At 39.2% G+C, this 24,728-nt stretch overlaps 1 protein-coding gene across 6 annotated transcripts in view; it reads right to left on the bottom strand.

Moving 5' to 3' along the window:
- The window catches only part of LOC105068527 (ubiquitin carboxyl-terminal hydrolase 3), a 207,438-nt gene that overhangs the window by 168,534 nt on the left and 14,176 nt on the right, over positions 1 to 24,728 (bottom strand). For all 6 annotated transcript variants that reach the window (XM_074366390.1, XM_074366388.1, XM_074366389.1 and 3 more), the window contains exons 3-7: positions 24,449 to 24,533; positions 24,200 to 24,349; positions 23,491 to 23,638; positions 5,844 to 5,904; positions 1,694 to 1,828 (exon numbers count right to left, since the gene is read on the bottom strand). In XM_074366390.1, the coding sequence (XP_074222491.1) occupies positions 1,694 to 1,828; positions 5,844 to 5,904; positions 23,491 to 23,605 (311 nt within the window). In that variant the 5' untranslated portion in view covers positions 23,606 to 23,638; positions 24,200 to 24,349; positions 24,449 to 24,533. The remainder of the gene's footprint in view (positions 1 to 1,693; positions 1,829 to 5,843; positions 5,905 to 23,490; positions 23,639 to 24,199; positions 24,350 to 24,448; positions 24,534 to 24,728) is intronic.

The raw sequence follows: 24,728 nt of genomic DNA, 5'->3' as shown, positions 1-24,728 counted from the left end.
TTCTTTAAATTTCCTCAAAGAGTTACCATTTCCTCATAATCTCACCAATAGCAAGAAAACCCACTGCACACAGAGATTTAGTTGTATCTCCAAACTTCCCCATTAAGCCTTTCATGCACATTGCTAACTGAAAACCAAGAAGACTGAATGTTTTCAACATCTGGTACGAACAGGATGCCATGACCTACACTAATGACTGTGAGACAGACACTTTAGGAACGATCTTAATTTCTGCTGTCTAAAGAGAAATACTTACAAACTTATAGAAACACACAGTTCTGTCAGTTAGGTAGCTCTGTCATTATGGTTTCCTGAGGGAAAGGGGGGGAAACTAATGAAAACACTCTAACAGCTTGGCTAACACTTAACTTTTGTAGGAGTGTTTTATGAGAACAAATGGCAATAAACTGAGCACTAGGCCTTGCGTGAAAATCCTGAGATTTTCACTTCTACTGACATTGCCATCTGCCTGTAGCTTCTCTCTCACCCAGGTCTGGACACCTTCTGCACAAAGGATCACCGAAATGGTAGTGATCTGGATGGCTAGCCCTCACGAGGCTTTCCTCAGTTGTCACAGCAATGTTAAAGTACCGACCTTTCTTTCCTTCCTTTTGATGGACAGCTTTCTACAATAACCAGCTAAGGACGATGCAGAAAGGACCAGCACACAACTCCAGTACAAAGTATGAATCAAAAGCGGTGTCTGGACTTTAAATCCCCATCCCTGCCCAGTATGACCTACGGCCTTTGTGTGACATTGATTCCAGGGCTGTGTGGCAGCTACAACTCATCCAAAGAGAGCCTTTAAATAGCTTGGGGTTTTTTTTCTCTCCTTTCAATATTAAAACCCGTTTGAATTCAGTAAAGTGGTTACAACAAGTAAAGAATTGTTCATAATTTACTAGAAAAGGGAAGAAATTTGCTTCACACTAAAGTTAAAACTGTAAAACACGCTGAATTTCTGAGCAGACCAAATGGACATGGGTTATTAAACATCATTTGTAATCTAAACAGCCTAGTTCTAAGTCGTCACAAAAACAGACACTTACTTTACTGTCATTTATATGAAACAGACATGTAGACATTATTACAAGGAGAACAGGGCCCCCAAAATCTTTTTAAAAGATGTGATACTTTAAACAAAAATTGGTCTGAAAAGCTATAAGCAAAAATCTTGACATGTATCTACCGAAGAGAAGAGGAGACCGGAACTGTGTTGGGAGAGGGGAGACTGTCAAAATAATTTTTTAAACAAAGAAGCTATAATTTTAAGATTATATAACAAAATGTTAACTGGACAATAGGAACATGGGTTTTTATCTGAGGTGGGGCATGAGTTTTTAATCCTTTCATTCTTCAATTAAAAACAAAACAAGAAAAAGAAAAGGACTTACAATGAGCAACAACAAATAATAGTTACTTTTCATTTCCCTGCAGCCTACGGGGGGTGGGAAAGAAAGAAGAGGCGGCCGAGAGGCTGAAAGGGCAAAGCAAGCAAAGTGAAATCGGAATGAGTACGTACAGGTGGTCCTAGTGGCCCCCGTCCTCTGTGAGTCCCCACAGAACTCACAGGTAGCAGTGGCCATCTCAACTGCTTTAGAGGCTGGGGCGAGCGGAAAGAGCGAGGAAGATGAGAAAACACTTGCACTCACATGGTAAAGGAACACCGTTTTCAGAAAACAGTAACACTTACCAGTACGTACTGTAGCTCCTGCAATCCATACACACCGTGTGCTGAGCTTTTTCCTGCTTTTCTGACTTCTTATGGTTGGTTAAGGGTATTTGTGCGTTTTCGTAATTTTTTTTTTTTGCATGACCATTCACATACCTTACAAAAATCAAATGAAAATCTATCTTAATCTAAATACTGCTTTGGAAGGTAAAGTAGTAGGAGACGATAATAAAATTAGATTGTTATCAAATCAGAAATGAGAAAGAACTTTTCCTAATAAGAGCATTCATTCCTGTAAGAACATTCAGTCACTTAGTGATTTATTAAGCCAAGTACTTAAAATAACGCTCTTCTTTCGCAATCACGTATGACAGTCGGCTCTTAGTTACACACAAGCCTGGGGCCAGGCAAGGAAGGTGTCATCTACGCAAACCAGTTTCAACACCAGTGATATTACCGCTTGTCAACTCCTTTGCTAGATCCTTCTGCTACAGCTTTTTTCTTTTTTTAAAGTGTTTCTCAGATGGCTAACCCCAACCTCAGGCTATTATCAATGACAAGTTCCGTAAATTAAATTACTCAGTCACTGCCCACAGGGTCACACACCCTGCTTAATACAAAATATGAGAATCAGACAGTGAAACAGGACAACCTCCCATCTCCTTCTCATCAGTACGGCTGCAAATCTTTTATTTGAATGCCTGCACAATCACTCCACTCATATGGAATAGGTTTGTTTAGAAAAAATCCAAACAAAACACAACTCATGTTAACCTTATATAAACTGTTCTTTCTCTACATGGACTAAGATAATCAAAGGTTGACTACAGTCATAAAAATTAACACTTTCCAATTCAGATTGAATAAATTGTTTTATCACAAAAAGCAAAATGAAACTGAATTGAGGGTTCACATGCATACGCTGTGAACACAAATTCACCTAATCTTCACCTAAATATGTACAAAGCCGTAACCGACCACTACTTGAAGACCCTTACAAAACAAAAACTACAACTCCCCAGTTCCTAGAAAGCAGCTAATTTGTAGAAGGCAAAGCCTAATGGAAAACTCACAACAGCCAAAACGAATGCTGATTTAACAGCACCAAAATAACTCTGCTCAGAGTTAAGGTGACATTTTTGTCACAAGGCGCCTTAACTGTGCAAGGAGCAACACTTACCTTGGGGAAAGCTGGGGAAAGCGAGGAGGACCAACCGCAAGCCCAGCCTCTGTCCCCAGGAAAGCTGGAAGCATGAGAGGCACTACCAACCTCCACTCAACTCTGACTTTGGTCATGGCTTTTTCCCACATTTTTTCATTGTAATAAACATAACCAACACTTGTGGGTACAAGGGTCTTAAGTTTATAAAAGTGGACTAAAATGAATTTTTAAAAAATGATTAAGAGTATAAACTCAAAAACTAGACTGCCTGGGTTCAAAAGTAGGCTTTGTCACATGCTGGCCAGGGGAGCCCAGGTGAGTTAACCTCTCTGTGCTTCCGTTTTCTCATCTGTAAAATGCAGGTAACAATACTTATATTGTTGGTTGTTAGGTGATTAAATAATCCATGGCTCAGAATGCATGCATGAATGAATGAATGTTAGCAATATTTTTATTCGTATTTTCCTTTATATGCTTAAATACTTTTTTTTCTTGTGGTGGTAGAGGGGGAGGTAATTAGGTTTTTTGGGGTTTTTTTGTTAATGGAGGTACTGGAGATTGAACCCAGGACCTCATGCTTGCTAGGCACACGCTCTACCACTGAGCTATATACCCCGCCTCCTGCTTAGCTACTTATTTATACAGAATCCAAACAACGTAATTGCTTGGAAAGCCATCATATTAAGTCCATACTTTGAGATAACACATTGCACAGGTCAGGAAACACCCCATATTTAATTAAAAGATAAACTCCAGGGGAGCCTATAGGTTCAATACCTAATCAGCTTAATTTCCTATGCTTGTATGTATTTACAGCTTCATTTCCTAGGCTTGTATGTATTTATACTGCGCCATGAAAAACAAAGAAATATTTATAATGAGGAGTACCTTCAGAATCCAAGAAAAGGCTATAGGGAATGATAATAAAGGCATTACCACGTTCAAATCTTTGGAAACTGGTTACATTACATATAGTTCATTTACACACATACTGTAGTCTCCAAATGTACTAAATGCTCACATGTCAACATCAGTGACACAGCAGGGCTGCTTTACTGCTGACATAAGAGTAACAATGTTTTGGCTAATACTCAAAACATCAGTCGGAAGTTAACCGACATGTATAAACTGGCCAACTTAAAAATAAACATTTCTCTCATCCAGTTTTAGATTTTAACTAGACAATTTGGTCTAAAAAGGAAAAATGTCAATATACACATCACAGATTTTTTAACAACAGCAAAAATTGGAAAAATAGCTTAAATGGGATGGTGTCATGAAGACTAATAGGATATATAACTCAAATATGCTATGGATAAACTATGTTTCCTAGTGGAAAAAATAAATTTAAGACTTCCCTATAGACAAGTGGGCTAAATCACTAAAAAAAAAAACCCAGAATCCTTGGCAGTCAATACCCAGGATTACATGATAAAAGAACATTAGCCAATCAGCTATGTAAAATGAAGGTCTAAATGCAGGCTCTTCTCATCTGTGTAATCTACTTAATCACGTATTTCTGAACCTATGTCAAATTTCTAAATTTATGATTGCTTACAATTGGAAGCATACTGCCTACAGAGTCTAGAAAGTTTTCAATTTCTTTTTCTTCTTTTTCAGTTTTATTAGGTAGAATTTTCACAGCTTGATTATTTCTCCAAACCTGCTTAGAGAACTGCTTGTTGTCTGCTGTTAAGGACATTAAATCTCTCCAATTTTTTAGAGTTTGTCAGGTCTTTTTGTTGACATATGACCTTCAAGATTTAGGCTGTAGAGCACTATGAGACAACTGGAGAATAGAATTACATAAATTTTATTACATTATAACTCTCACCTCTCAAAATCTAGGAGAGGAATCTGTCTCTTCAAAGTGCAGTATTTAAGTGCTTCTACTTTTCTTCTTTTTTTAAAAAAATGTTATCTGTACAAAGTATTCTCAGGTTCCCCAAATCCTAGAGATTTCAAAACCACAACAACCACAATTAAGATACACAGTTAACATTCTCCAAAGGTACTCTTAAGTGTACATGAAAAAAAATACTCAATTCCAGGACTGAAAATAAGATGCTCTCTTCATGCAATGAAGGTTTATAAATAACAGTGGGGAAACAGTCCAAATAAATGCAGTACAGATTTCAGCCTGTGCCACTTGGTATGATTTCCCATCTCCCTGCTGCCGGGCTATTAACTTCTAAAGTAAATTCAAAGTGGGTTTTCCAAGCTAAAAGAGAGACTGAAGTAAATGCGCTACTACAAGGCACACAAAGGTGGATGTTTATTTGAGTTTGTGTTAGAAGAGTTACTAACGTACTTAATATTTAAGTAACATCATTTTGGAGCAAAGACCTAGGAGGAAATGCTCAGGCTGGAACTGGGGTTGGGGGTGTTAAGTCTTAATGGAATGAAACATGTGGTACATTTGAGACAGCATTAATAACCCCAACAGGGAGATCGTTCTCAAGGGAGAACGATCTGTAAATATTCTAGTGTTTTGTTTTATTTTTAGAAAAATAATGTGTTATCTGGGATCTGATTCAAAAGTCAGTAAAGGTAAGGCTGGCATAGGTAATAGGTGAAACAAAATTGGCCACCTGTTGATAAGTGTTGAAGCTGGGCGGTAAAAATACAGGGTTCAATTAATTATACTCTCTACTTCAGAGTGTGCTTAAATTTACCCTAATGAAAGGGATTTAAAACAACCATAAGACATCAGAGTTCCTTATTTCATCTTTTATTACTAGCAGACTGTCACATATTACTAGTAGATTGTCTTATTCATCAAATTAATTCTTCTGAGTACCAACAAAAAAGGGTTCTCCAGATTTTCCTCAGTTCCATCACCGAACAGGGATTCTGTTAGGAGAGGGAAGCCCTACGGAGAATTACGTACACACTATGATTAAGCAGTGGTGCTAAATAAACCCAAATCAATAAAACTTTGACACAAAGCTTAAGGTAAATTGAAAAAAGCAAGCTGGGTAGCAAAGCAAGAATAAGTATGTCACCCACCTTCCACAGTGGACACTTGAACAAGTCAGACAGACCCAGGGGCTTTTGTTGGACCGGCACACTAATAAAAAGAAAAATACACAATATACCAATTGTATCATGTTATTTCCCAGTTTCTCCCCTAATCTGTAATATCACATCCTGTGGTTAAGTTATAAATTCCACGGCTGCTGAGGCGTGGTGAAATCACAAATCCCTGCTGTGTGAGTGCATTTACACAAAGTGGCTGCCGAATTAAAGTTAAACCAAAGAGAATTTAAGCTCATGTCCACAACAGCTGCTCATTTTAATTGTTGACTTAAATAGTTTCACCACAAGTTAAACACATACACACTTTTCTCCTCTATTACTTATTGCCTTTTACCACAGTCTCCAATAAGTTAATGACAGTCTTTTTTCCTCATTAAAAACATTTTAAAGTCTAATTTTTCAATCGCGTCTTTGCCATGCAGATCATATACGTCCACAAATAAATGACAACTCTTTAAGTTTCTTCAGCGAGAGGCATAACTTAAGGATACAATCAGAAGACTAAGCCCAGTTCTTCCCAAATTAATGTCTGAGTTGGATTAAATGTAATTCTAATACGACAACGGCATGTAGTTCTTGCTGAGGGTATAATCAGGACATTATTTTAGTTTTATTATAGAGATGGGGCAGCCAAGAAGGGGTATGGAAACTTTTAAAAATATTGATTGCAATTTCGCTTGCTGTTTACTCATTCGATTCCTTTTAACGAAAGCCCAATAAACACAACATTTTTTTAAAGGAAAGGGATATAAAAATCACCTGTAAAGCTTTTTCTAAACACACATGCTCTACTCAAGCAGGGACATCTACATTGAGGTTGGGACAGAAGGACAAAGGACATGTCTATTTTGAGAAAAACAACTTCCCAGGTTGTTAGTCCAATACTAACACTTGAGAACCACCAGTGGGCCTCCTACGGGCACGGGAGGGGCACCAAAGCACAATTACACACTCGGGACTATGACAAATCCACCGCCGGGCACACAGTATGTGCTCAATAAACAGTTGTTGAATGGAGGTTTAAATTTCTTAGTTTAAGATACCAAGCTCTTCCAAGATCTGATCTACACTATATTGGTCTTGCTTAATCATACATCTCATTATTAAGAAAAATTAGCCAAACCTGGAAATAAAGTGAATCAAGAACTGCAAGCACTTTCAGTGTGTGATGAAACACACTGTACAATAAACATCCCAAAGATTATTTAGTTAAAATACCATTGTTTGGCCTGCTGTTTACTACTGATTAGGACCCAAATTCCATAACGTTACAGGTAAACTTATATATTTTATTTGGTAGAGATAATTTCTGTCCAGCAGACTCCAAAGGTTATGGTTTTACTACCTGCAGGACGTTAACCAATTTTGTATCTAGTCTAGCAATTTATTTAGTCTAGCAATTTATTTCAACATTCGTTCTTCAGTGCCTGCATACACTTAATTTCTCAAATGCTCTTGGAATCAGCTTTACCATCCTGCTGGTTCCCTCATTAAGGAGACGAATAAATTTTTGACATACATTCATTCTATGCTAAGAGGGAGGAGAGGGCAAGGAAGACTAGGAGAGTGCAGTGATGCACTGCCCGTCTGGCCACAACAGGGCACTAACTATTTTTCAATAAGAAAGCTTTCAGTGGTAAGATTCCCCCTGCAGTTAGCCTGGGGCCTTGCCTTTCCCAGGTGCATTCACACATTTACATTAACTGATAGCAAGGGGGAGTGGAGGCCGCCTGCCCCCCCCCCCCACCCCAGAGTCAGGGTTGGGAGGTGGGGAGGACTGCTCAGTGGTACAGTGCATGCCAAGCATACCTGAGGTCCTGGGTTCAATCTCCAGTAACTCAATTAAAAAAAGAGAGAGAGAGAGAGAGAGAGATGGGGCCACCCTAAAGGCATTTTGAGATTTTCACTCAATTAGGTCCGATTTTATTGTATGTGTGTGTAAGCCACATGACAAAGGCTAACCAGACTGCCAAACTGCTACAATTATTTTAAGCAGATACAAAAGAAGACTATTGTGAAGGGAGACTGGTAGCTTTTTATTTGTACACCCCTGTGGTATTTTATTTCTATCAACAAGAATATGATGTTTTTATAGTTTGAAAACAAAGTCCCATGAAATTCATTTTTAAATGAAAAATAAATTAGAACGCAGCTTACTTGAAACAACAATTCATGATCTGAGATAATCTGGAGGGTTGAAAAACTACAAATATTATGTAGTTCTGTTCCTCCAGCAAATATTTTTCTTTCAAAAAATACTAAAAAAAAAAATTGTACTCAATCCAAAAGAAGTTTAATATTATCCTGAAATAATTATGTTATAATAATAGTAAGTTTAGGCCCAAGCTTTTAAATATCTGTTTTTATTTTTGTTTTGTTGTGTAATTATAGGAAGATTTTTTCCCCCTCCTTTAAATGAAGAAAAGAAAATCTAGAGCAAAATCACTGTTACTTTGGTGTTTCCTACCAAGTATTCCTTTCTCCCCCTTATGGTTGTAAATATACATGAAGCATACACAGTTTTGTGATCTGATTTTACAACCATTAGAACAGACTAAACCTAGTCTTATATCAATTATAACACAAAGTTGTATTAATTTTTTAATTTCTCAATTTCAAATTTTAAAAAAGGTACCCTAAGGCTGAGGGGAGGAAGGAATGGGGAGTAACTGCTTACTAGGTATGGGATTTATTTTGGGGTGATGAAAATATCTGGGAACAAGATAGAGGTGGTAGGTGTAGATGTATTAAATGCATTGAATCAAACCGTTCACCTTAAAATGGTTAATTTTATACTATGTGAATTGCATTTCAAATAAATAAATAGGCACTTAAGACACGGATGAGGAAAAAGAATAAAAGGAAATAAAATAGTACTGACTTTCTAAAACATTGGAAATAAGTGCGCCTTTTACCAAATCTCAAAAAAGACCTCACTTTCTGAGTTAAGAAACCCATTTTCTTCTATCATAAATATTTACAGTAAGAAAATTAAGACGATGTGTGTTAGGACAGCTGATTTTGGCTATTTAAATGACAGTACTCTCTGAGAGCTTAATACTTTCCCACCAGAAACATTTGAAGGCCAGGAAGCTATAGCAATGGGTATTATGGGGCATTCTGAAGCCATTTATTACACTGCTTTGGAGAATATTCACTCTGTATATACACACCTTATCCAGAGTTGTAGCTAAGAATAGAACAAAAAATACTGGCTTTAAACCCTCAATTTTTAAATTTATTTTTTTACTTTAAAATCTCAAAAAGCTAAGAATAGAACAGAGCATAGCATGAATAAAAGAATACTACAAATAATCTTAAAATCATTTATTTTAATTACCTTAGCGGGAAATACCTTTTTTTTTTTCCTTCATGAAATCTTTAAATTTTTATTTAATTTTCTAATTACTTCAGAACAAACTAATAAGAAAAATATGAAAGCCTGACTTTGGAGAGAAGAGCTGAGTGAGCTCAGGGCAGGTTTTGGTCTCACCTCCCCATGAACTTGGACCACTGCGCAAAAGGGCCACCGCTTCTATATGAGGCGCAGTAATAATCAGCCTTGTCCTCAGACCGGAGCCCAGAGGTGGTCAGGGAGGCTGTGTTGCCAGACTTGGAGCCAGAGGAAATATCTTATTATGAAAGGTAGTCTCAACTTATAGCAGACAAGTTTCAAATTTATCTGTAGAATGAACACATTTCCTATGGAAACTGCCTTAGAATTTTCCAGGCTCTTCTATAAAACACTACAAGAATCATAATATAACTGATATATTATATTGTGTGTGCATGTGTGTGCATATAATAAAACCATAGGCAATAAAATGTTTTTAAGTTATAAATATACTATCTATTCAGCAAAACATAAAAATATTAAACTGAAGCTTTTTATTGTCTTAATCTTAAATGCTGGTACATGAGAGAAAGAGGATAATAAGGATGGAACCTTGTAGAAGTTCAAAAAGGTAAGTCTGAAAACTTATATAAAGGCTCTTTTTATTATGCCTAATTACACTTCAAGGTGACGTCAAGGCCAGGAAGCCAGGCAGTGTATTTCTCCCAAGTTACATGTGGCCAAGGCAGGGTTCTGGATCTCATAAACAGTCTTGTCTTCTTTTGCTCAGATTATACAATGTCCTCAAAGTTACTCTCCTCCAGCCATCTCTCCCATATGCTTAGATTCTTCCAACCCCAGCTGGGTGTCTCCCTTCTCAGCCCCCGGGCCTCCTCGCAGCCTGGGAGGCCGGTACTGTCGAGCTCCCTCCTCTCCCCTCCTCCTGCTGCAGCCTCAGCCTCAGGAGCCTCCCCAGCCCTGCTCTCCTCCCCTCCTCGTCACAAGCCCTGCAAGTGGGCGGCAGCGCCCCTTGGGAGGGAGTGGAGAGTCTGATCCTCTCCTGAGCTAGGGCCATTCCCCACAAAGGAGAAGCGGGGAGAGAGGTGCAGGAGCCCAGCCTCCAAAACACGCTCACACTCATGTCCTTTTCCTAAAGCCCCCCGCCCCCGCCCAAAGCTTTAACTCTCCCGGAAACCTGGGGGTGAGAACTGACAGGGCACAGAGGCAGAGGGAAGGCAACCAAGTGATCTACATTCCAGAGAACAGCAGTCTGCTCCTTCATCAAGAGATAGAGAAGGGCAGAAAACCAGGGAGCTCCGTGCTTAAAGCGGCCTATTTACGCACGAACGTTTTTGAGTGGTGTTCACAAGACGAAGTGGCACCCTCACTGAGTGTGACGTTCCCCCCACATAACCACTGGTCTTCAATATCCTTAGTATTCACTACACAGAACCAAATAATACAGAATACATGTGATAGTCAAAGCCCATCAACAATTCTCCTGAAATTCTAAATTTTTTTCTTATAAAACATCATGCACTAGTGCTTATGACACAACTTAGTCACTGTCTCTACACAAAAACAGTTCAAGCACACAGCACTGACAGGCAAGCCACTTATAATGCATCCATTATTCAACAGCTGCTTCAACTGGTAGAGAGGCTCCTGAGCTTCTTAAAGATGTAGAAAGGGAGGATCTGATGACCAGGATGCCAGTCCTGGGCCCACCATTACTAGCGATACAACAGAGAACTTCACTACTATTCTGGGTCAATTTCTTCACCATAAAATGAGGACTAAGTAATTAGCAGGTCCCCTCTAATTATATAATTATTCAAAGAAGATAAAGCAAAAAGTAGATTAAATAATCACATCATTCCCCTACAGATATAATTCCTCCAACTCCACTCTCCTCCTAATTTTCTTTAAAGGCTTAGCAAAAAGATTAATTGCTAATGCAGTATAATCTAAAGGCAAACACATCCCCATCTCATTGCCCATCAGTAACAGCAACTTACTGCAACAGCGAGGGTGGGAAGCGTGTGGAATCGCTGTACAAAACCAGTACAGACATGCTGTCACAGCAGTAAAGCTCAGAACACTACCCCACCCGCAACTCAGAGGATGTTTTAAAGTGCAACACTCGAAAAGATCAGCAACTCTTAAGAAAACATCCGTAACATGAGTTTTTTTTTAAAGGTTAGTATTTATCTCTTACATACTATGTGCCAACCGCCACTACACACCGTTGTAACTATTACTTCATTTAACTCTCTACAACCCAAGGAAGTGCGTACTATTATTTGGTCTGTTTTATAGGTAAGGAAGCTGAGGCACAGGGGTTATATGCCTTGCTAATAAATTAGTAAGTGACGGAACTGGGACTCAAACTTGGTGTCTGAAGGTATAGACTGCAGCAAAGCAGTAAGTCCAGAAAGTTGTCATTTTGCTTTAAAAAGATTCCACACTATGTGCTTCTGTGTATATATTATATACCTGTATATAAAATGTTTAAAGTCTAGGAGGGTGTATAGTAACTGCTAACAGTCACGTAAAAAAGAATGGGACGGGGGATTAGAGCCACACGGACCTACTTTCAACTATACTGTTTGAATTTTTTCAAAAAGCATTACTTCTTCTATAGTAAAAAGTTGTTTTAAATGTCTTAAATTTAAAGATACTGGTATTAAAATGTTGTCCTAATGAAATAAACTTATTCTAAATTATTAAATATGTGGTAAGATCCACCAAAATCCAAGATTACAGCTCTACAGGTTTGTAAAAACATGATCAATGAAAAAATGTTTGCAGCAGTTATTCAAAATTCTTTCTCTTTCTCTCTCTCCATAAAAGCATCAGTAGTAAAACGGTTATTCCTCTTGAAACTGGAGGACAGGGCAGAATTAGCATAAAAATTCTATAAATATTCCAGTACATATGTAAGTAGAAACATATTCCAGGAGTAACCCAGCTTACCCTCCAACTGACATATTTTTAAATGTTTGGAAAAAGGTATATAATCTTTATACCATGGATGCTCTTTGAATTGTATGTTCACAAGCCTATTCTATGCTGAAAGTCCTGAAGTCTCTGCTGTCTTCAACTTGAATCTTCTGAAATCACAGGGGGAAAGAGTGGTAACGTCACATAGAGAGAGCAGGGACTCGGCCATAACGTAGTCCAGGGAAGCCAGCTACACTGAGCAATGCCAGAGGTGCCACAGCAGCCTGAGGGCAGCCAGAACCACTGCCTGTCGCTCAATCACCCAAACCCAAGGCTGCTCGTTCTGGGAGTGGGTGCTGGGTTCCCTGGATCAGGGAACAGGAGAGCTCCCATACAGAGCAACAGGAGGTGCCCAGGGCCCAGGAAGGGAGCCAAGGCAGGGCTGGGAGACTGAGCATGAGCCCCACACCCACAGAGGTCAGAAGCAGCCGGCTGGGACTCACAAAGATCACAGAGCCCAGCGTCCGGGGCCAAGGCAGGAAGGCAGTGGTGAAATAAAGCTTATCTTGTAGGAAAGGCAATCTTCTCCACCTTCCTCCTCTGGCAGTTTTCTCTTGCCTCGGTCCCATTCTTATTCAAGGTGACCAATGTTAATCTCTCCTGAATCATTAGATGAGTAAATTGTTTTCTGGTAAAGTCACAGTTCAGGATTTCTCATAGCCATTCTCCCCTCTCTGTTTAAAGGCCCTACTACAGATTAAAGATGATCTCAAAGTCCTTGACATGCCTCCCATCAGAGGCTCATCTGCGTTCTCTTCCAAGCAACCTGGGCAGGCTCTGTCAGTGCCCTGACCAACTGAGTATGGCTGAAGGGACTGCGTGTCAGTTTGCAGGTCTAGGTTTTCAGAAAATGATGGCTTCCTCTTTCTACTGCTTGCAATGCTTGCTCTTGGGAAAGCCAGCCACCATGTGAGATGCCTAATCACCCTGAGACCAACATCCTATGAGAAACCAAATGACACAGAGAGACCTTGCAAAATATGATACCACAGAGGCTGGGGAGGGGAGGGGTAGGTGGGAAAGGGAGAGGGGCAGAAATGGAGACCAGGACACAGGGGCACAAGACATGTGACTTGAGAAGCCATCCTGGAAGTGGATGCTCCAGCCTCAGGTTCTCCGGCCGATACCACACCAGCCAAGTTCCTCCTGAACTCCTGACCCATCCTAAGATCATAAGCAAAATAAAATGGTTGCTGTAAGTCACTAAGATGTAGGACAGTTTGTTACGCAGCAAGAGATAACAGGACACCTGGAGAAGGAGGAGCATCAGCGATAGAGCTTCCACCGTTCACCTCTGCCGAACAACTCGCTGGAATGACTGACGCTGCTGTTTAGTAGAAGTGAGGATGAGAGCCTTCAAGAGGTTCTACCCCACAGGAATCAAAACTGAAGACTAGACTATCCTCTCTGCAACAGAGGTAACGAGAGTAAAGCATGGCAGCGCATCATCACTAAGCTGCCACCATCCTTTGAAACGGTTCTTTCTTTATCCCACCAATATTTTAAACCCAGATTTTAATACCATATGACAACCCAATTCTTTCTTGAGCAAAACCACACTCCTAATGTTGCCCTACATTGTAAAAACAACCTTCAAAAATCTCAAAGACACTATTCCCAAATTCTTGATAAAGATTCTTTTAAAAGTGTCATTGGCACTTGCAGGAATTCCTTTTCTCTTCATTTAAAGCTCCAGAGCCTTGTCCTTCATTCCTTTTGCCTCTCTGGTTTATGCTCTTTAAGAAGCACTCCGGGAAGCCTCACATTTATTGAAGGTTAGATTTGAAAAACTGACTGTAGATAATTCTGAGTTGAGAACACCCTACTCCATCTCTGTTTCCAGTTCTCTCTTTACTACGAGCCCTGACGTGGTCCTCAGCCAGCCTGGCTTGACCCCCATCACACCCTATCAGCAATGTCTGATCCCAGGCCTCTGTAGCCGGCTCAGAGCCCACATCCTAAACAGACTCCCAGGATTTCTGAGGAAGTACTTACACTTTTAAGGTTCTCAGAAAAATGGTGCATAGCTAGCCCCGAAGGAGGAAGCAGGAGATGGGCACGGTGACCAGAACTATGCTCCACGCCATTTTGGTTGAAGTACACCGAGGACTTGATCCCTGCCCTTGGCCCCTAACCCTGCCAAAAGAACTCCTTCCTTCTTTAATACAAAAATGTACCAAACTGACTTGGTTACCCTACTAGGGATGTAACTGTTACTCTGCGGACTCAAAAGGAACACGTCAGAGATCATGTGGCATAATGAAGCAAGCACGGGCTCCAGAACCAACAGTCTGAGGCTCACCTGCTGGCTGCGCCAGTCTCTTACTCTACGGCCTTAAGGAGGTGGTTCCAGAGCCTGCTTCCTCATCTGTCAACAGAGGACAGACACCACCTCTGCCTCGCACGGCTACGGTAAGGGACTCATGAGACAAGCGGTATTGAGTACACGACAAGAGGCCTAGCGAACAGAAAGCACCCAGTGCCGCTCAGTTCCCTTCCCTAAACATAAAGAGGGTAAAACGGCTGCCAGGGGTTAACTCTGGTGACTGTGATTCTATACAAAGCAGTTAACATATGTCCACATATACCATGACTACTAATTCTCAGAACTTTTCCCCTGAGTTTCCACTCATTAAAAGGACCTGCAGCTGACGATTCCTTTTCAGAGAAACATTCCAAATATCTACGCCAAAGTCAGCAAAAATCCCTCAGAAACTCCTCTTTTATCTGACCTTAAATTAAATTATATTTAAAACATCAAATGAATGAGATAAAATAGTCTATTTTAATAAGCTTATTTCAAAATTGGTAACAACTATAATAATTACCTTAATGTCAGAATCATTAAATTTTATATATTTTAAGTAAAATAAATACTTCAGAAGCACATTTTGAGAGATGCACAAGGAGGTTTAGACAACTTAATGAGATACTACTCAGATAAAACATGTAAGTAGAGAAGCAACTTAGGTGTCAAAACTATACTGAAATACACCAGAGAGGTATTCAGAACAGAGATTAAATCATGGCGCACCAATCTAAAAAATCAAAATATACCTTGGGTGTTCCAACATCCATATAGCAGGGTTTCAGGCCAAGTCATTAAAAAAAATTTTTCTTTCAATTTGTAACTTTTGTTTTAGCAAAGAAGTAAACAGAAATGATCTCAAATCACACCAGATTTAAGATATGGTGATCAGCTTATTTTTACAGATTTAGGTTTAACCTTCTACTCTAAATAAGTCAATTCTTCTCTAAGAGGCACTGTCCTTGGCTCTTAGAGGTTAATTTGAGATTGCTCTAGCCTACTTTCCTAACCTTTTCCATGTCAGGACATGCATGAAAAATGGTAACATCTGAATAGAGCACGTGCATAAATTGCGGTGTCATCTCGGGGCCAGAAGTGACCTGCTTGGAGGCTCCAGGCAACCCTAGGTTGAGGGGATCATTATCTCAACATATACAATAATCCTTTCATGGCCCTTCTGAAGGGAAGCTGTGTTGGCCTGGTTATCCGGCAACGCAGGAGGAGGTCCCCCACCACCACCTCAATGCCCATTTGCTGGGACAAAAGACTGGGAGTCTTTTGCTGGAGAGCCAGCAGCATTATCTAGGAATCCAAGATGCGCCCCTGCGTTTATGCTACTCACTAATGTGCTCAGACCTACCAGAGAAAATGGACGCCCAAACCCTTGTTTCTACCCTATGTGTAACTGTCTTATCCAACTGCCATTCTATAACCCCAGGGAGCAGCCAGTTAACAGCAGGACAGGAAGGAACCCAACACGAATTAAATTAAAAGAGAAAAGCACTAGAAACAGCTGGGTCTGAGTACTCGGTGGTAAAAAGCACTGATCAGCATGTAAAAGGAATAGCCAGTTGCTTAAAATGAACCGGGATCTAGACTAACAACGCTTCCGAGGCCACTTCCAGCTCTCGAATTTCAAGGTTTCCCAGACAGAAATCAAAGTACAATAAATTATTCCACGTCCACAGCCTTAAATACATTTGTAAGATCACAGTAGGTGGGAAGATAGGAGCTGGCAGACAAATAGTTTGAAGTATTATTATAAAATCACTAACTTATTACTGCTCAATTAAAAAGTTAAACTTTTCTTCTTCCCTGATGATACCTAATAATACAAATATATGTCTGTGTGAGGCTATTAGCTGCAGCATTGTCTGCAACTGTAAAATCCTGGGAACAACCTAAATGCCCAAACATAGGAGAATGTTTGAATTCACTGTGACATCACAAATGGAGTACTATGAAGCTGTTAAAAATAATAAGGAAAATTACTACAAACATGGAGTGATAAACAGAATATACTATTAAATGAAAGAAAAAAATTTCAAAAGAATATACTTAGTTTGCTACCTTTTGTGAGAAAAAATAAGAAAATACTCATGTACTTTTTTTTTTAATAAAAAGAAACACAGGAAGGGTAGATCAAAGTAATTGATTGTCTACAGGGATGGGTAGCAATGAGAGGAAGGATCAGGTGGTGACACTTTTTGGTATAATAGTTTATCGTTTTAACTCTGAGGACCATACTCATGTTTTATACACATAAAGTAAAATCAGCAAGGATGAGGTGGGAGAAAAATCTAAAATGGAAATCAAACACAAACAAATGAAGCTAACTGCATGTCAAGTAAATAAGTGTATTAAAAGAGGGAAGGAAACTAACCCAAATAACTTTTGAACGTAATACTTTATACACTGTCAGTATACAGACAAAAAGAACTATAAACAAATATTGATCTCTAGTTATAAGGTATGGGTTAGCAGCTCGGACCTGATTTCTCTGCTTATGGAACTGAGCGAACAAGTACGAACGCTGAGGATAATGGGAACCAGATTCTCACTGATGGGGACAGAAAGAGCAAGACTAGACCTGTAGGGCTGAACTGGAGTTCAGGTATCAGTATGAACTCATGGTCTCACACACACACACACACACACACAAAGAGATACAGACATGTCTGTTTATTTATGTTTCTTAGCTCCTATTTGCTGAGAAATCTTACTTTATAAATCTTACTCCCCACTAGAAGGAAGGAGGGCTACTTGGAGAAATGACTGATTTCAGGACTAGGGCAGGCCACGCCTGGGGCGTCTGGCTGTGCCAGGAAGAACGGCCTCCAAGAACAATGGGGGCATCTCAAAATTATGGCTTAAAGGGGCTCCCACTAGGCAAATCTAAAACAATTTGAGCCTCAAAATAAGTAACAGAGTATCACAGAATAAAATAAAAATCTATGAGTCCGTGTTAATAAAATAAATGAATAAATAAATGGGAGAGAAAGGAAAGCTCTTCCCTATATATATTTAGGAGAAATAAGAGATAGAAAATCTACATCTTGCAATCATCCTAGTAATAACTAATTCAGTTAAGAATCATCAATGGATGCTAAATTACTGGGTGCAAGTCTGACGAGGAACAAGACATCCATAAAATTATAAAGCATCTCCTACAAGTTACTTATTAATAATAAAGGGGAAAAGAGTAAATTTACAGTGGAATAACCTTGCAAATACTACCTTAATAAAATAATAGAAGTTAACATCACCGGAATGAGACAAACAACCTCACATGCCTCTTGACATGATGCCCTGAGAAGACACATTACTTCTGCAGTACTCCCACCAAAACTATGCATAACTTCAACCTAATCATAAGGAAACATCAGGAAAACTCGAATTGAAGTACATTCTATGAAATAATTGGCCTGTATTCTTCAAAAATAAGATGTGAAAGACAAAGAAAGGATAAGGAACTATTCCAGATTAAAGGAGACTAAAGATTGATCTCAACTAAATGAAAAGCATGATCCTGGATTAGATCTGTGGGAGGTGGGGGGGGGGGACAAAAAAGGGGAAATAGCTATAAAGGACATTACTGGAACAATTGGAGAACTCTGAGTATGGAATGTGCATTAGATAATACTATTGTACTAGTTATTAAATGTCCTTGTTTTGACCAATATCCTGTACTTACTGAAGAGAAAGTCTTTGTTCTTGGCGGGGGGCGGGGTACCTAAACTATTTATGGATGAAGGTGCATTAGGTCTGCAAATTACTAGGCAGTGGGGAGGGGGGCAGGGGCTGGGGGGGCAGGAAGAGGGTGGATAAAAAGAAGATGCACACGTAACATAAGTGTGGGAAAATGTTGACAACTGGATGGGAGTTCTCTGTACTGTTCTTAATGTTTCTTTAAGTACCAAATTGTATCAAAATAAAAAGGTTTTTTGAGGTTAAAGAAATTTTATTCTTTACTTCCAATTAAGAACATGTTTTTCTTTTCATTATAAAACACAAGAGAAAAGGTTAAATTACCATCGTGCAGAGCCAAAGAGTACTATAAACCTGACATTAACTTCCCTTTATTGATGGATGATGAACTAATCCAGTAAAAATAGTACAACATATTGACTGCAGTAGTCCAAGTGGCTTTACAACTATGTTTGTTTTACATACCCAGCATCTGGCTTGTGATCTGGCTTCCCAAGCAGAGTCAAACCCTTGGGCTTATCTGCTCTCTCTGCTGACTCTGGTAATAGCAACAATACTTTGCTCTGTTCATTGGGGAAGGTAAATCTGAGTTTGAACTTTTACTCAAATATGGTACTGCAAAATTTCAGTTTGAGTGATTTAACTCTCTGGAGGGTAACTAATCAGATCCATTTCTCAGCACTTTGCCCTAAAAACCAGATTAAAAATATTTCATTTAAAAATAGACACCAAATTAAGTATGGCAGACCAACTTCTTGCTTCCCTCTCTTCTCCATCCTAATTTCCCACTAAACCGGACAATAAAGAAATTAAGTTGATATTAACTCCCAAAGATAAAGAGAACATGTGAGGCCAGCAAAGCAGATAAAAGATTTCAACACATTTTTGAGAGTCAGGAAGAAGTCAGAGGAGCAGTAACAACCTAAGCAGCGTGAAGGAAGCTACAACCTAAGTGCTGGCAGAGGAAAGTGTAGACAGGAGGGGGCTCTGGGCTCAGGGACACTGAGCACAGCAGACAGCAAAGGTACGGATGGGACTGAACACAAGGGGGTCCAAGGGCTGTGATGAACGACTGATTCACAGAACTTCCTACGTCCTGATGTCAGAACATCAGTGGCCAAGTGTACAGCCACCAGATGGAAAACTGAAAAACAAAATGCTGCAAAAAAAACCCAAAAAAACTCCACAAAGATGTCTTCCTCCATTGAAGAAGGCAGCCTGCTCCCCAACCTCACAGTGAAGCCCACTGCAGACAAGCCTCACTCTTACAGACAAACTTACAGAGCTTTTCAGTGCCTCACTCTTCTATGAAAAGATAGACAAAGATGAAACAAGACCCTCGAAGAAAACATCTCATCTGAGAGAATCATTTTGAAAAGAAACAGAGGAACCCAGAGGAAACAGAAACAATGCAGGGAGCACAGAAAAGCTTCAAAACAAACTCTAAAACCCAGAAGTAATAAGAAAAGATATAGCAAAGCAACAGGAACAGAAAGGATGAAAAAGCAATGGTCAGAAAATGAGAAAAAGCCCTTAAATTAAGAATATTATTGTCAAAATTCAATAGAAAGAGTGGAAGGGGAAAAAAAAAGTAAGTAGCTCAGGAACTCGAACGAAAAGGCAAAGAAATAAAAAGATAAGAAAATTACAGGTTCCACCCAGGGCGCTCAACATTCAATTAACAGGAGTTGCACAAAGAGAATGGCAGCAATGAGGAGATATAAGCATGGGAGGACGAGTGTACTCTCCAATGTGCAGGCTGAAAAGTCCCCTGAGCACCCATGGCAACAAGAGGAAAACTAACCACGTGAAGACACGTCATTCTGAAGTTCCAGAGCACCGAGGCTGGAGGGAAGAGCCTGAAAGTTTCCAGGAAAAAAAGTAAAAGGACCCACATGAAGGAACGGTAATCAGGAGGGCATCAGGCTTCTCAACAGAAGCACTGGAAGCCTAAAAACAAAGGAACACTGCTCTCAAAATTCTAAAAGAAAATCTTTTCAAACTAATAGTCTACAGTCAGTCCAGCAATCAAGTATTAAAGGTAAAATCAAAGTGTCAGACTTGCATGGGGTCAAAAATCTGCCTCCCCTGAGAAGGGAGCTAAATGATGTACTCTAGCAAAATGGTCTAATAAACCAAGGAAAGTACACACCTGGGATCCAGGAAATGGGAGATCCAATACAAGAGGACAGCAAGGGAATCACAGGATAAAAACTGCCCAACCGGCCCAGAGAAGACTCAGCTCAGATGGGAGTGAGAGAGCTCCGGGAAGGAGGTGTTCGGAAAAAAAAAAAAAAAAAAAAAAACTAACAGATTATGTGTTTAAAGTACTTGGAAAATAATACTCATAGACATTTCACAGATTTATAGGTTGTATTTGGGAGAAAATGTATAAAAGGCAAAGTAAGCAATTTTTTTAAAAGGCAGTTATTAACTCAAGGAAAAATAAGATGCCAGACAAGAAAAAGAGCAATCACCATTTTAATCAAAAATTGTAATCTAATTATACAGAGAAATGGAGAGTAGGGCAGAGGGGAGGGTAACGCAAACACTAATGTCCTCATTTACCATAGCAAGATGTCAAGAGATGATACCTAAAATGGATAAATTAAGAAATAACAGTATATTACTTAGATGCATGTAGGTAAATATGAGAGAGAAAACTAAATCGAGCTGAAAGCGGTTGTCTGTGGACAGGAGGACTGGCGGTGGCGGAGAAGCAGACTGCTGTTCTATTTTAAATCTTCTGATACTATGACTTAACTGTAAATATATATCACCTTTTAAAAACATGAATTATTCTTTAAAAAGTGATGTAACAGTCGTATCAATTAATGAAGTTGCCCAAACCATTTTTTCATCTTAAAAAAAATGCCTAAACTCTATTATATGAAATAAAAATTACAATAGCAGTTTACCATCTGGGGCCAGGCACCTACTGAATTCCCTGAACACTACAAGGCTAATTTGCAGAGCTAACGATATGTTTCCTCTGCTAAAGAATGTCATTTCAAAGCTGGTCAAAATTTGTCATCTGTGTATTAACAGATCCAGATGCCTACAGAGCCAGAAAAGAGAAGGCGTCTTCTCCTGCTGACTTCCTACACAGAGGCAAATTCTGACCCATTAAGACTGGTCCCCTCACTGGCTCAAGCATTCTATTCTACTTCGAAATGGATTTTTGAGATCAGTTTTCAACATCAAATGAAAATAAAATATAGAAAGAATGTATGTGAAACTACATAGTCTCAAAAACTGTAAAGCACTAGACACACTTGTAATCATTCATTCTATCACAAACTCAGACCTGTTCACATCCACTTTGGTGAAAACCACCTAATGAAGCTAGCATGCTTTATCTGTTCTGCAGTCTTCTGCTAAATGCTGGAACTGTGCCCCGAACTCCAAATGAGAGGAAAGGGTAGTGGGGACAAGGATTAAAACCACTGAAGTCAAAGCAGACGACTAAGTCAGAGTCAAATGGGCCACTCTGGCCTTTAAACGACCAGATACAAATTAACTGCATAAAAATTACCAGGAGTTGATATTGTTTCAAAAAGAACTCTCCCTAGGAAGCTGATGATACAGAGAATGAACACAAGAGCCATGAATCACTCAAGAAAAATTCTGGCATCTAATATTCCCATCTATTTAATATAGCAAGATCTGATGCAATTCCACGCTCTTGCCAACAACCTGAGTAAGCGAATCCATCGTTAAACAACAGGATTTTCAAAAGAAATGATCAAGCCATAAATGTAAACACCATACAACTATTATTTCAAAACAACAGCAAGTGTATGCAATATAAGAAAAGATGCATATATATATTTTAGAGGAAGCACCACCTTCCATAAATAAATAAACCAATTAAGAGGGTTAGGGAGCTCTTATTATCAAAGACTTCACTTAGAGTGCAGGTCTAGTATCTGCAGTGCACAGTTCTCTTCCCAGTTTTTGTGGTTATATAATAAAGGTTGCACTAAAGCACAAAGTGGCGGTGGAGGGGGCAGGGAATCACCACACTGGACTTACAGGTGTGCTGGGAAGCTATTCTTTTAAAATCAATGGGACTTTTTATGAAGATATGGAAAGAAAAAACATAAACTGAACACATGTTTATACTCTGCTTAAAGGGCTAGAAACCCAATATAACAGAAAATAGGCACCTGTAATCTCCAATCACTGTTCTAATTATTTAACAAAAACCAAGAGTTGGAAAATTTTTTTTACAACCAATAAGTACAATGTTTAAATCTGATCCACACTTCCCCCAAAATATCTATTAATTATTCAAATAAAAAAATACACAAAAGCCTGAAAAAAAATTCTTAAATGAGATTCTTAAACTATACACAAACAAAACACTTGAAATAACTGAAATGAAATTGGTGCAGTTAAATTAAATTGGAATTAAATTCTCACAGCATGAATTTGAGCTCTGGTAGCTGCTTCACACACCTAAGGTAAAGCCTGACTCCTTAGTTGTAGAGAACAATTTCTCCAATCAACATTTCCATTCACATTTAACATTTCCCCAATCCACATTTGCATCCATCTCACAATTAACATTCAAAGTAAAATTCAGATGGAAACTAGAGTTAATCTCAATTTTACTGGGTGACACTAAAATAAAAAAAAAAAAATCAATCAACGATTTAAGTGTCAGCCCCAGATTATCTGAGTTAAGTTGTTTTTTAAAAATATTATATGAGAATATTTCTCCAACATATTGTCTATCAATTATCCTAGGGAACCAATCTGTGGCAAAAAAAAAAAAAAAAAAAAATTGCTCCCTAGAAATTTCAGCATGATCTTCACAAACTTTGACCAGAATCTTACCATCCCAACATTGTGCAACAAATGTTCAAAACAAAGGAATGAACAATAATCTATTATTTAAAAAAAGAATATCTGAGCATGTTCAGTAAGAACAAAGATTTAAAGAAGCTAAAACAAGTGCACTATCACAGTCAGTTACATTAAACCTGCAGGGGCATGACAGCTAATCACCAGCCTGCTCATCCTGGTGATGAGAGACAGTACAAGAACAGTCCATAAAGGTCTTCAAGGCGGGTCAAGGGTAAGTAGGCAAGCAGATTTCACAACTCAGGGGATGCTACTGGTATCCAGTGGGCAGACTCCAGGGATGCTGCTAAACATCTCGCAGTGCACAAAAGAATCCACTCCCTCCATCCAAAAAAGAATTACCTGGACCAAAATATCAAACATGGTGAGGGTGACAAACCCTGGGCTAACCTTACCTGGACTCCTGATGCTGTTACACAAGTTGAGGGTGAGGTCATCCAGGATCCTGGAGAGGGACGCAAAATCTGCCAGCTTGCATGCGTGGGGATCATCGGAATCTGCTGCAGTCATCTTTTAACTTAGCTTCGTCAGCATTTTTAATACCTTGGAAAAATGGATGCATACAAATTAAAAAACAAGTCTCAGAAAAAAATCAATGGAATAAAGCTACTATTTCAGGGGCTACCCCTATGTATTCAATATCAACTAGATATGATGTTCCTCAATAGTAAGATGACTACATATCTCTAGTTATAAAATAGACACAAAAAATAATATTAACCAAAGCCTATTTTGTTTAGATTCTCCTAAATGCTTCTAGCACCAATTCCCCACCAAAAAGTGTCTCTTCGGTGTTTTTTCTGTAAATTAAAAATAACGGATATCAAAAACAGTCACAGCGCTGTGGAAAGTCAAACCGAAATTTTCCTGAAGCCTATTTGTCCTCTTGGCCCATTACTCTCTTCCAGGAAGCCAGAGTTTCGGATCATTACAAGGAGAAAAGAAGGAAATGAATTAACGTCCTGGCACAGCATTTTGATACATTATGTAATAGGGAAAATGTGTCTGCTTGTTTGTCTATGCTTCAGAAAACGGTATTAACTTCAAAACTATCCTCAGCACACTTGTACGCCCGGGGGCACAGCCAGTCTCTTCAGTGCTCACCAACAGCAAACAGCTCCACGCCTTCATCCTTGAGTTGCTCTGACGGGGCCTCAACATCATCAGTGATGAGAACACCAATTTTTCAAGCTCGAGGCCTCATGCCAGCTTGGGTCTTGAAGCTCTGTTGGCGAATGCAGTTCAAAGCCATGTCTAGTGGGATTTTTAAAAGAGAAGGCCGTCACATAGTTATTCAGCCACAAGCTCTGACCACAAGCAAGAGCTCCAAGCGCGCCAGACACTTTTACTCACCTGTGAGGGTCCTGCCTCCTTTGTGAGGTAAATTCGCCACAGCCTGCAACAAGCTCGTCTCGTCTCCATAAGCATTTAAGTGCCCCTGTAATAGTAAGGTGAATTCAAAATATCTAAGGGATATACACAGGAATCATTACAAACAAAACAGTTCAAAATATGTATTTATAAAAATGGTTAAGTCAGAAAGCGTAAGCTATCACGACAGAGCGCTGCCCAAGTGGAAGTATAAAGGGTATTCCCAATTCAGAAGATTAGATTAGAATGAGGACACTAATAG

Source organism: Camelus bactrianus, chromosome 6 (genome assembly GCF_048773025.1).
Source record: "Camelus bactrianus isolate YW-2024 breed Bactrian camel chromosome 6, ASM4877302v1, whole genome shotgun sequence".
Classification (NCBI taxonomy): Eukaryota; Metazoa; Chordata; class Mammalia; order Artiodactyla; family Camelidae; genus Camelus; species Camelus bactrianus.
The sequence above is the reverse complement of the archived record's forward strand: the minus strand, read 5'-3'. Positions and strand labels throughout refer to the sequence as shown.